Here is a 13,239-nt window from a genome sequence, read left to right on the forward strand (position 1 = left end):
GCAGCAACATGAAATGTACATTAACTCAAAAGTGACTTCCCCTCCATCATACCATGTGACAGCCCCTAACCCAGCCTGACCTCAAAGACACTCCAGTTTTAACTAAGATGGTAGTGGAGGCTGTGCCCGTGGCTGCTGGGCATCAGATAAAAAAATGTCTTAGGCTGGCCTTGTCCAAATGTTCAGAGGTAACTCCTCCATTTCATTAGATACGCATTTATGACTGCAGCTCAAATGCCTCCTCACAGGATAATTCTGGCAATGGGCTAACTCTCATGGCATCAACAGAGACTGAACTTTTTGTAATGGAAACTTTTTTTTTTTAATATTATATTTTACCAGGCCTGTGTACTACTCTCTATGCATGCAATGCATAGCTGACTCTGAGGGTCTGGTCTGCTTTGTTTTCATGTTTTAGATTTCTTAATTTCACTTTCTCTCCAGTTACGTACAAACTGAAGTAGGTCTAAAGCAGTGTTGCCCAAACGTGGCCACTTTAAGATGAGTGGACTTCAACTCCCAGAATTCCCCAGCCAGCCACTCATCTTAAAGCAGCCAAGTTTGGACAACACTGGTCTAAAGGCTGCACTTTGCTTACAATCTGATTTTGTGCTTAGTATGAGGAGCAAATCTGAACAGATTTGTAAAAACAAACAAACGTCTATGAGAGAATGGATAATCTGTACTACTTGTACAGATTATAAATTCACTATGATAGCATAACTACAAATGGCTCCAGGCAAGACAGAAAAATGACATCTGTGATGTCAGGGACACAGTTCTGCAGATAGCAATTATTACAATTTGCTGTTGCAGAATACTGCTGCAGAAGTAATGCCGAAAGTGAATATCTGCAGAAATCTGGGCTTCTGCTGATATTGCTTCACACGCTGCTAAAGCTTATAAAACTGATTTGATATAAAGATCACAAAAGGGATTAAAAAGAAAATTAGAAGGCATACTTCAAGGGTTGATGATCTACATGTCTGAAAAGTTATTTCCTCCTTACCCAACAAGAGGGACTTTGTGCACAAAAATATTCTGCAGTTATGTTTCTCACGCTGTGAACAGTATCCCTCAATCTGAGAGCTCCCATTTCCACCTATCTCCAGCCCTCCCATCATAGTCACAGATGACAGAAGTTCTAATCCGAGAACATGTAAGCATCATAGGCTAAGAAAGACTAGTTTAGAGTTATTAGAGAACCAACTTTTTGTTTGTTTCTCTACTTCCAAAAGATGATAGCATCTATAACAGAATTTACCATCAGGACAACATATGCCTAATCCTAATGCCTCGAGCAGAATTTTTAACCTGGAAACATTTAGAACTCTAGCATTTCTTCCTTGTGGAATTAGAAAGGAGGAGGGAGAATAAATGAAAAAGGGGGGAAGATAAATTACATATATTTTTATTTATATTAATGTTTGTCTTATGAAACCATGATGTAAATTCCTTTGGTATACCTTTCTACCAAATATACAGAGACATGAAAATAGAAATATTACTACTTACTTTCTAAGGTTGTTGAGAACCATGATGTTTACATACATATAGTACAAATAATAGCTATATGGAGGATTCTTTTCACTAGTCCAAATATCAGGATGGGGGCTCCTTTCAGAGAACATGTGATCACTATGTTTTGATTCATCATCCACACTATCAAACCCTGTCACCTAAGAATTTAATAAAAACAGATTTTTAAATGAATAAACTTTAGTATCAGTAGATAAAATGTTCTAATGTCAGTGAACAGATCAACTCATTTTAACAGGATGAAATTCCATCTGTATCAGTTTCAATTTTGCTAAAACATAAATAAAAAGTATTAAACAGGAAAAGCCCTGGAGTAGCTTCATAGTTTTCAGAAACATAAGGCCCAAAGAAAACACAGTAGAAGGCTCTGTGATATGATTAGAGAGATTAGTTTTATTTATTTTCTGTTCCTTATTTCTGTTTCACAACCCTTTTATTTTGCAGAGGCAGTTTGAAGGGTATTACACAAACTGTCATGCTGTTCTGTGGGATGTAGAATGGGTGCCAGGACCAGGCAAATATAGTATTTGGACTCATACAAAGCCAGTATATGCTAGCTGGTCTTTATAATTAGCCACTGTTCTTACTAAGAACACACGTTTTCATGCCCAGACTTTGATCTGAGACATACACCATGCATCCTCTAATTTTTTTCCAGAAAATTAAAGGAGCCCAAATGGTGATTGATGAAACATAAAAAGGAAATGTAATTATTATTTGTTGTGGCAAGGTTAGAATTCAAAAGCAACCTCTTTTATATTCTCTGCAAGTTTCTGTACCTCTCTACTACTCAGACAATGTCTCAAACTGCTACCCTCCACTCATTTATTCCCAGTGCTGGTTCTCTGGGAGAACCTGATGGTGCCTTCAAACTTTACCATTAGGGAAGAGAGCTACTGCAGCACAGCTTATTATCCTTACTACCATGAGGTAATATCAGATTTTTAAAATGCTGGAGTGATTCCCACACCATTCAGATCAGCCAGGCAAAGCAAAACTCTAGCATTCTATTAGGAACGAAACTCATCACATGGATTAATCTCAGGGCTTGACCTGCAAGAACATGGGATCACAAATGGCTCGCTCTTTTTTAGCATTGTTAACTTTTGCCAGGAAACAGGTCCAGAGAGATTTAATATTATTCTAAAATTAACACACAACCTCACTCCATTGCCCCCAACAATCCTAATACTGTACTGGTAGTAAATAAATAGAATTATGGCTGATACAACAAGATGTATACAGCTGAAGAACTGACTGCCTTTTTTATTGCAAACAATATTTTCAGTGCTCCCTATAATATTTTATGTGATGTTCATTGTTCTGAGACTTTTTACTTTTGCTTACGCCTTTCTACTGTCATACAGGTAGACCTTGCTTAACAACCATTCATTTAACAACAGTTCAAAGTTACGATGGCCTTGGAAAAAGTGCTTTATGACTTTTTCCTCACACTTATGACCGTCGCAAACTGTTGCACCACCCCTGTCATCACGTGATTGTGATTTGTGATCTTTATGACAGTTGTTAAGCAAATCAGAGATTCTGGCGAAAAATGTCCATAGGGGAAGCTGGATTCACTTAACGACCATGTGATTCACTTAACATGATTCACTTAACAACCATCATAAAAATGGTTGTAAAATTGGGTCCGGTCACATGGTGACTCACTTAACAAACATCTCACTTAATGACCAATTTTCCGGTCCCTATTGTGGTCGTTAAGTGAGGACTACCTGTATTTTTACTGATGAATCCATGACTGGATCATATTTATCATGTATTAATGCTCAAATTAATTTTAAGCAACATCACATTTTTGTCCTGACTCCCTACCACTTTCTAGAACATGGCCCCTAGCAGACCACTTAAAGATGAAAGTGTGGCCCTTGGCCCTAATAAAGTAGTGCACCCCTATTTTAAACCAACAGTTTTCTATTTTATAGCAAGCCAGCAAAAAGGATATCTAGTGAAGTGCCTTCCATTCCCCCACACTATCAACCTGAAGGAGGGTTAAGGTTAATTATTGGCTATATGAATTATCTCACTTAAATGATACAAATTAAAATTTAAACTGCTGACGATCATAAGGTCCCAACCTCTTATTGACACATTGCTAAGAGTTGGATGGCATATAAATGATGATGATGATGATGATGCAAGCTATTACAGGGCGACCATCACATGGTGATTAATTTGCATCTCCATAATTGTGTGTAAAGGCATCCTAACTTTATTATATTGTATTTCACCATAATGTTGGTACTACAAAACCTAATGCTGCCTTAAACCACCCTTCAAACTGTTCCACAAAATAATTCTTGATTGATTTTCTCTTGAAAATTAAGGTATTGCTCACACATATATCCAAATGAGTAAGAAGCACCATAAGCAAAAAGGAAGAGTACCTTGGATAACCTGGCATCACATTTTAGGATGCAGCCATCAGAACTGTTGGCACTATCTGGAGGCCAAAAGGCATTTTTATGTATTCCAAGTTTTCATAACAGCAATCAAAGCAGTTAAATACTTGATCCCTTCTTTCATGCAAATTAACCTGAGATCTAATTTGGTAAAAATTGTGGGCTTTCTGCAAATATTCTAAAAGCTCAGAAAGGACAGGAAGAAGGTAGTGATCCTTAACCATTATAGAGTTCAGAAACCAATGATCATGAACTACAAGGAAGGATTCACCCTTCTAAACAATCAAACAAAAAAAAAAATAGGAGCACTTGCAGTGAAGGATAATAGCAGATCAAATAAACTGGTAATGGTGTTTTGTGGGAATCTGAGCTCTAGCAACAAGAACCCACAAATTGATCAACAGGGCAAAGTCTGCGCCTCCCACTTTCCAAACACATCAGCATATGTGGTAGGCAATGTTGGTAGAAACTCCTGCTGTGGGATGTCAAATGGTGGGGTCTGCAGGCTATGAGACTTACATGCTAGGGAAATCAAAGATTACGTTATCGTGGTCCCAATGAATGTACGGATTTTGAATCTGAAGGCAGTTATATTCAAAATAACTAGGTCCACCACAATATAAACAAAGACCTTCCATGCACTGGCAGTTTTTATTGGGCAGAAAATGGAGCTCTGCTAGCCCCCAGCTGCACAGATTCAACTTGCACAGTCTCTGTATGGATATTTGTAAAGAGGTAGGAATGAAAGGGAATAGTGGCATCTTTGTTTCCCACCCATGCTTTGTCATAATTCTTCAAAACTTCCACTGATACTCAAGCAGAACTCGATTAATACATCGAAAGTCTCTGGGCTGCCCTGCAGATTAAGTATGTCTGATATTTCATCTGATAGTCCCTCTTGTTGATCTGTTAAATTCCTTTCATTTCAGCCCACATCTTGAACTAACAACTGAAAATCAACTGCTTATTATTACACAGAGCACTTATTCCATCATAGGTGATGGATTTCATAGTTGTATGTCACCTGTTTACCAGAATCATCAAATGTAGTTCTCAAGGGTATCATGTAATTATTATAGTTTTCCAAGTCCAGGCAATTCTGTATCAAAACAGGGCATTGCCCATTTTGTAGTCCCTCACTAAGCAGACCAATTATAAATCCTGCATGGGATCACTCAGTGGTAAATTCCCCAGGCCTTAGAAAGATGTAGAATTCACCACTGAGAGAGGATGGTAGCAAATCTGCCAGGATTCCCATCATGCTTGTCAGGTAGAGAGGCAGGTGTTTGGCCTCAGAGTACTTCTTCTGAGCTGGAAGCAGTACTGGAGCACTGCTTGTGGCAAATACTCTTCCACCTGCTGGGCTAACTGGTTCATTATCTGGGTTAACTGGTCCAACGTGCAACTTGTTCTGATATTTCAGCAAGGCACTAGCAACCTGTTCCACAGTCACTGGGGTTACCAGACAGCTGCTGCCATTGCTTAATCTCAGAGCCTTCCTCCTTTAGGATTGGGAATAATGGGATGGGAAACGTTCTGCCAGAGCTTCCTACCAACAATTAAACTTCTTCCACAGCCTGCATTTCCAAAGAGACACAAGACAGCAGGTTTTCTTGCAAAAGAAATCCATAAATATGAAAAAGTTCTCCATTCCCCTATATATCTTAGCCCCCATTTAAATCCTGGGCCCCTTGCTCTTGTCTTTTCAAGTCAACAACTATTGTAATTGCTCATTTCCTGGCTTTGCTTGTATCTGTTCCTTGTTTACAAAACAGCTTTCTTACCAGCTTTAACCTTTACAGTATGCATTAATTTACCAGTTCTTCTAATATCTAAACATCTAAACATGTCATTAATATTCCAATGTTTCTGGAATATTAGCAGACAATAATAAATAATTACTATTTGAACACTAAAAACATTAATCTGGGTTACATTACAAATAATATTAAAAACTGTCTGGGCATAAGATATATCTAAAATGAGATATTACATTTTTTTTTAAATAATGATAGCCCCACCATATACAGTATGAAATATTTAGACCTTCCAGCTCTACTTTTCCAAATTCAAATCCTGCACCCAGAATAACCACCCTGATTAAAAAGCAATTAATATTGTTTTAAAAGCAATTAATATTGTATTTTGAGGATTAACAGATAAGTTAATTTTGATAGATAACAAAACAGATAATTTTGTTGAGATTTTACTATGTCTAAATATTTTCCCCAGTATCTTATAATTTATTTTTTTCACCATAAAAATTACTTATAAGATTATAGTTATTTGTCATCTTCCCTTTAGATTTCCCATTCTATTTGATATTAAGTAGTTAATTTTCTCATTAAATATCAGAATCCCAGTTTATCATGCAGGGAGTTTGTTATTTGTAAATACTGAAACCAGAGGGACTTTCATTCTCCTGTCTAGACACCAATTTTTCCTCTAGTCGGTAATGATTTATCTACCATCCTATTCATATTTTTATTTCCCAGTTTAGAAAAACACTTTTGCATTTGTTGATACTGAACTGCTTATCTATCATTACAGATGCTAGTAAAGTTCATTTGAGCTTAGAAATTATCTTTTTTCATATCAGGTTTTGAAATTGTTGTGGGATTAATTTCACATTCAACCAAATTCTCCTTTACATCCAAAGAAGAGCCAGTTTATACATTCTATCCATCCAAACTCTAGTGTGAAATATATGAGAATAATTAAATTAGCTCCACAGTCCTATGGTATACCCCAGCAAATTAGAAGGAGACAATTCTGTTTTAACAATATAGGTCAAAGCTCTGTGCATGGCACGGTGTATTCTTCATTAAAGAACTTGTTCCACCTTCCTCTATCTGGCTTTTGAGATTTAATGTCACTAGTTATTGCCCAAACATTTTAAGCCTATTGCTGTAGTCTGAACTTGCTTCTGAAAACACATAAAAGAAGAATGCAAAGTGATAACAATCACTAGATACACGCAGTCTAGGGCAGCCAAATACTTACAAATTTAAGAAAAAGATGTAACTCTTTATGATCCAAGGGATTAATGGTTGCTTCAAACAGAGGTAAGAATATGTTTTCCAGCATTTTCCCAAAGTTAGGCAGAATATTTTTTGCCCTAAATATATCACTGAAAAAAACAAACAAACAAAATACTTGAATATCCTTATTGTGCTTACTTGGGACATGATCAACTTTAGGAATGGGCACCCTATAGCCTCCCTACTCCACAAATCCCCCAAGATTCCACTGTTGAATTTTGGCTGCAAAAAAACCTAAGCAACTATAATTCAATCACCTTAACACACATATTTGATATTAAAACAAAAGCAAAAAACACTTGAACTATGTAACATGAAAATGCTCTGAAAATTCTACCCTTGCCCTTCAAATGATACTTACGCTATTACTAACCATCTCTAATCTTTGATCTAAAAAAAATGGGGGGAAAGCCATAACAGGTTACTTCTTTTATCTAGCCTAGCCCTATGCAAACAGAGCTCTTTAGCAAAGTCCTAGAGTCATTCCTGCAAGACATCATGTATGGTTATTTATCAGATTTATTAGATCAATTTATATAGCTGTCCAATCGAAGTACAGCTCAGACCAGCATACAGAGTTAAAAACAACAGATAGTAGTAAAATCATTAAATATAATATAACATATTGTGCCAGAGACAACTTCAAACAACCCAAAACAACCAGAAACAATCAATGAATCCATCAAGATGGGCACAAAACCTCCTATCTCAGTGCCTGGGGGAAAAGCCAGGTCTTCAGAGACTTCCAAAAGGTACACAGGATATGGACTATCCAATCTCAGGGGAAATGCTTTTCATAGGGCAGGTGCGCAAGAGAGAAGGCACGTCTCCTGGGTTCTGCAAGATGACACTGCTTAAGTGATGGGACCTGGAGCATGCCCAACCTGACAGATGTATCAGATAGGTAGAAATAATCAGAGATAGGGAGCCCCACAAATAACCAGTCTCTGTGCCACGAACGGCTTTGTATGTAATAACCAACAGTTTGAATTGCACCCGGAAGCCTACTGGCAACAAGTCCAACTTGTGCAACAGTGGTATTACATGGGCAAACCCAAGTGCCCCCATAACTATTCATACGACAGTACTGCATTCTCGGCCAGCTATAGCTTCTGCGTGGTCTTCAAGGACAGCCCCCTGTGGAGTACACTGCAGTAATACAAACAATAGGTGATCAAGACTTGAGTGACTGTGTGTAGGGCCTCCCAATCCAGTAATGGATACGATTGCAGCACAAGGTAGTTCTGTGCAAAGGCCTTCGGAGCCACGGCTGGCACCTGTTCTTTGAGCAGGAGCCATGAGTCCAAATTGGCAACCCCAAATTGCATCATCCTGCTTGTTCTCCAAATCTCTATCATGCAGCATTTCTGCAATATTTGTGGAAGCAAGTGAATAACAAGGGCAAGTTAAATACAGGAAGAGATTTTTTGGGTGCAGCTTTGCTTCCCATGTACAAACTCAAACAATTATATATTTAAAGTAAAATGGCAGGCACGTTACTGTAATAGTTTACATGGACTACATTAATACATATTATGATTACATTACATGATGAGCCAATTTTTATTGGCAAATTGAAAAAGACATGGGATAGTGGCAGGGTAGAGCTGCCCGTGGTCCATTGCTTGCTCATGGCTCTCAAGCCTGTCTTTTATGTTCATTAGAAATCAGGTCATCAAATTATGGCAGCAACCTGCTAAGATACTGTATTTTTGTGCTAATCTCTCAAGTTTAACACATCAAAAAGGAAGGGAAGAAAGGAGCAAGCCACACCAACACTTCTAAAATACAAACTTCCTGGTACCACCCACTTTAGCAATACTACATCACTGCGTAACTTCCTTTAGCAGACTATCTCCCAAATATCTCCCTGGTTTCTGAAAGATTGTCCTCCACAGATTTAAAGCAACATATTTGGTTCTTAGAGGCAAAGGGAATGAAGCTGTCAAACTTTATCCTGATGGCCTCATACAGGATACTGTGGTAACAGTCATGGCGCAAGGTTGTTTGCTTAACCACAGCTGTGGGAAGAAAAAGAAGTCAAATTTCCTCATTGCTGTAAGGAAAATCCTTATTTCTTATACTTAAGCACATTTTAAATGCCTCACCTTCTGTTAGAAAACTGGAACAAAAAAGAAATGCATCTGTTTCCAAATATGTGTTGCTGGTTCTTTTACTTACTAGATTCTTGGGACCTGAATAATCCAGCGCATGTGAGGTGAATAAACTTTGTGTCTTATGAACCATTTAGCCAAATTTTGCCACTCATCTGAAGAACGCCCATAAATAGACAGCCGAGGTTCTGTGTACTGGTATTTACTTTCTTCTAGTTCACGGGCAACTTCCTATTCAAAATAAACCATTATTACTTTTCTGTTTGGAGCAAACACATTTTATCAAAAAGTCTTACATGCACAGCCTAACTTGGAAATACACCTACTGACCTTTAATCACAGTGCATTTTGTATTTTGCATCTCAAGTTCCCCAAGTGTTTACAGACCTAATGATGCCCACTTAGGATTGTTTTTAATTCTGCAAGCTATAGAACTCACTGCCACGCAGTATTACAATGGTGTTCAAAACTCTACATACTTCAGCATTCTTCTGGTGCAATACCATAAAATTGAGAAATTTGAGCAATACAGGAAAGATGTTTAAATTTGTTCCTATCTTCATATACGTATTTCTATACTTTGTCAAGACAGAATTATTTCCTCTCTCGTGGAGACCTAGTTGGAAAAGGTGGGGACTCCTCTCTCTTAGACGTGGACATCAGAGTTCTGCTGAAATTTGATGGGGGAGGGAGGAACATAGACCACATTACAAGCTACAGATTCCGTATCCTGTCTAACATTCACCCCAAGTGTGAATGTCTGAAGGAAGAAATATTCTATCTGTGCTACCAGGTGACCACTAGATGGTGACAAGGAGATCCAGAAACTGTTGTGTATTGCCCTATGCTCTACATAGCAAACTAAGTTAATAGTTGATTCATCTGTAATTGAGAAATCACAGACTGAGCTGTTTGAGACTTGCAAGTTCAGTGATCGATGTTAACAGTAAAATTAAGCTACAGTACACACAAACTATACTGAGTAGTTTTCAGTACGTCATCCAGGAACTGCGGGTTATTTGGATACCTTTCAAAAAATTAGACTACGTAGTATGTCATGATCTAGTCCAGCATTATTTATTCATTTATTTATTTATCATATTTATATAGCTGCCCTCTCACACAAAGTGACTCTGGGCAGCATACAACAATTAAATAATATATCCTTTGTTTTTAAATAAGGCAGCATACTTCAGAATCCCTTATCAATTGTGACTTAAGTGTTTTTCACACAATTACAGAGCTGGAAGATGCCATTTAGACCATCATGTCCAACCTCCTACTCAGTGCAGGAGTCCCATCTAAAGCATTCTGTATCAGAGCCGTCCGCAAAACTCAGTGCTTTCATCAAAATGACCAAAGCAGCATTGCACCATTGCAACATAGCTCCACCTCTTTCATAGGTGCATGCAATATCATGACATGTGTACAAAAGGGCAGAATTGTGTCACAATGGTGTGACACTACTTTCACCATCTGCCCCTCCTTGACTGTCCCTGCAGATGCCTCTGTCCCCAACTAATGGCTATCCAACTTTCCCTTGAACATATCCAGTGAAGGGGAATCCCCACTTCTTTGGGTAACTGATCAGGTCTAATCTTTTTTTCTTGCAGTCATCAGTTTGGCCATGATACTCCTATTCGCCAGCCACAGCTGCTGTGGTGCCTTCATGACCTGAAGAAATAGGCATTGTAAGAGGAACAATCTCAACAATGCCTACCGGTGATAAGCTGTAAAATTCAAAAACCCATCAGCAACAAACTATGGATTCTAATTAAGAGTAACAAAACACATGAAACTGAAGTCACCCCATCCTTGTTTTATAGTACACACGCTTTTCCATTTTTTTCATCAATGTCATCCACGTAATTAACAGAGATGCTATTAATTATGTGAATGAAACAGCATTCATGTAATTACTATCAGATTCAGCCTGGTTTTCCTAATGGAGGCGGGATGTTGAATTTTGTCTATCCTTCGCTAACTGCGCTCTCAAATGTCCACAAATTTGTGCAGTGAAACACTTTAGGAATCCATAATTCACAGAAAAAAGCAACACATATTATTTCACTGTTGAAAATGGGATATAAATGGGCTTAACATCTAAAGACGAACATTAAAGTAATTAAACATTATTTCATTATTTAATTAAACATTAAAATAAGAACTGGACAAATTAATCAGATGTTCCAAAGCTTTTCTTGTGCCTTGGGTAATTATTTATACCAGAATAATGTAGAATACTATTTAAATTTTACAAACATTTTATGTATGAATCATATATACAGCACGTACGTGCATGTAATTTCTATTCAAATATTTACAATAGGTCAAGGACATCTATGGATTCCAATCCCATCCCATGCACGTTAACCCCAATTTATGCACACAGAAACTATCTGTAGATTTATAATATGAATACTTTTCACCCAAAATATAATTTATATTGTTACATTGTATTTCTATTCCAAATCAAAACATTTATGATTAATAAACCCTCAGAGGTATCTAGAGATCTATACAATTGGACCAGAAAGTTTATTTTCATGATTAAAAAGATTTCATTATTATCTGCAACATTGGAAACAAAAATACATGAGAAATGCATCAGTCAGAGCAGTTCATATTAGGCTATACTGATAAACAGTCTATGCAAAACATCAGCCTGTGTCATAGTTACAGGATTTTACTTTTGGAATATATAAAAACTCCAGGGAAAAAATGGCTAAAAAAAGGGCTAATGGAAAAATTAGATGAGGCTTCAAAGCCTTGTAACAGTGGAACTGTATCTGGGATGCATTATTATTCTGGTTTATATGCCACTCCATTCATAAAGACTCTGAGAATTAATAACAAACCCATAGCAGAGTAAAAATACAAAAACAAATATACAGTAACTGATGTGCCACACTCTGGTGTAGCATGGTCCTCACTCATTTGCGCCCAAAGTGCTGCTAAAGAGCTACATTTTTACAGCTCTTGAAAACCTAATCAGGAAGGGATAGTTTAAGTATCTGGGGTAGCCTGTTCCAGAGTAGGACAGCCGCCACCAAAAAAGTCCAACAATGGGGTCCCTGCAGATGACATTCCCTCAGTGGTAGGATCTTCAGCGAGCCTTCTTTCTCTGGACACATTCAACTCAGAGCAGACAATCTCAGAGATATCCAGAAAACCTTGAACTATGAAGGGTTTTAAAGGTGACAACCAAGACCTTGAATTGCATCCAGAAGCTGACTGGCAACCAATGCAGCTCCCACAATCGTGGTTTTACACAGGCAAATCAGTTAAGTAAGCTGAAAAGTAGGAAAGGATTCAGGAAACTTAGTAGGTTAATTGAGAAAATCTAATGTAAGCATTAGATTAAGAAAAAAGGAACACAAGGGTCTTCAGGAAAACAACAATCTACATAGATTTAATTCTTTTTTATCTGTGTATTATCTTTGGCTGATAGTAACCTATTTGAAATGGCTACGTGATGACATGCTCCTACATAGTGTTTTCCATCCGTTTTAATTGAATAACCTAAAAAATCCTTTCAGAGCATGTGTAACTTCTCTGGATTGTATTTGGCACACTGTACAAAATAATTCCCATTCTAACTAGATTTACTATGTGACTTTGGGCCAGTCATGGTCTCTCAGCCCTAGAAAGAAGGCAATGGGAAGCCACTTCTGAAAAACTTGCCAGTCAACATTAACTTGGGAGACACTAAAGCTAAGGCACGGTGACTGGAAAGCTACTTACCTTTACCATACGAGCAAAATATTCACCACCAAGATAGTTTTCTGTTTTCAGGTACAAGTCCCTCAACTCACTTGCACCAACTGGATTATATTTGGAGTTAAATTTATCAAACCGGTGAAATGTTTGGCGATCCTAAGGAAAAACAGGGATAAAAAAAAATACATTTCTGTTATTTTATATTATTTATTACTGGATATTAGTTTTAGTAACTCACATATTCATAATGTGCTTTTTAAAACATAAAATATGAACATACAAAAAGGTAACTTGAATTCAGGTTATATCAGATAGCATAAAATAAATTCACAAAAGACATAAGAGTTTGTCAACCAAAAGTCTATTTCTCTTTCCATGGATGGGTAATTTACAAAAACTTGA

The 13,239-nt window shown here is 37.4% G+C and overlaps 1 protein-coding gene across 6 annotated transcripts in view; it reads right to left on the bottom strand.

Annotated features, from left to right (window-relative positions):
• AMPD3 (adenosine monophosphate deaminase 3) overlaps positions 1-13,239 on the bottom strand; it is a 45,899-nt gene that overhangs the window by 7,273 nt on the left and 25,387 nt on the right. For all 6 annotated transcript variants that reach the window (XM_025167376.2, XM_007429362.3, XM_088145940.1 and 3 more), the window contains 4 exons: positions 12,862-12,993; positions 9,185-9,348; positions 6,966-7,092; positions 1,516-1,679 (listed from right to left, as the gene is read on the bottom strand). In XM_025167376.2, the coding sequence (XP_025023144.1) occupies positions 1,516-1,679; positions 6,966-7,092; positions 9,185-9,348; positions 12,862-12,993 (587 nt within the window). The remainder of the gene's footprint in view (positions 1-1,515; positions 1,680-6,965; positions 7,093-9,184; positions 9,349-12,861; positions 12,994-13,239) is intronic.

Source organism: Python bivittatus, unplaced genomic scaffold (genome assembly GCF_059951505.1).
Source record: "Python bivittatus isolate LINGU-HERP-01145 unplaced genomic scaffold, Pbiv_v1 ctg000480_np1212, whole genome shotgun sequence".
In the NCBI taxonomy this organism is placed as follows: domain Eukaryota; kingdom Metazoa; phylum Chordata; class Lepidosauria; order Squamata; family Pythonidae; genus Python; species Python bivittatus.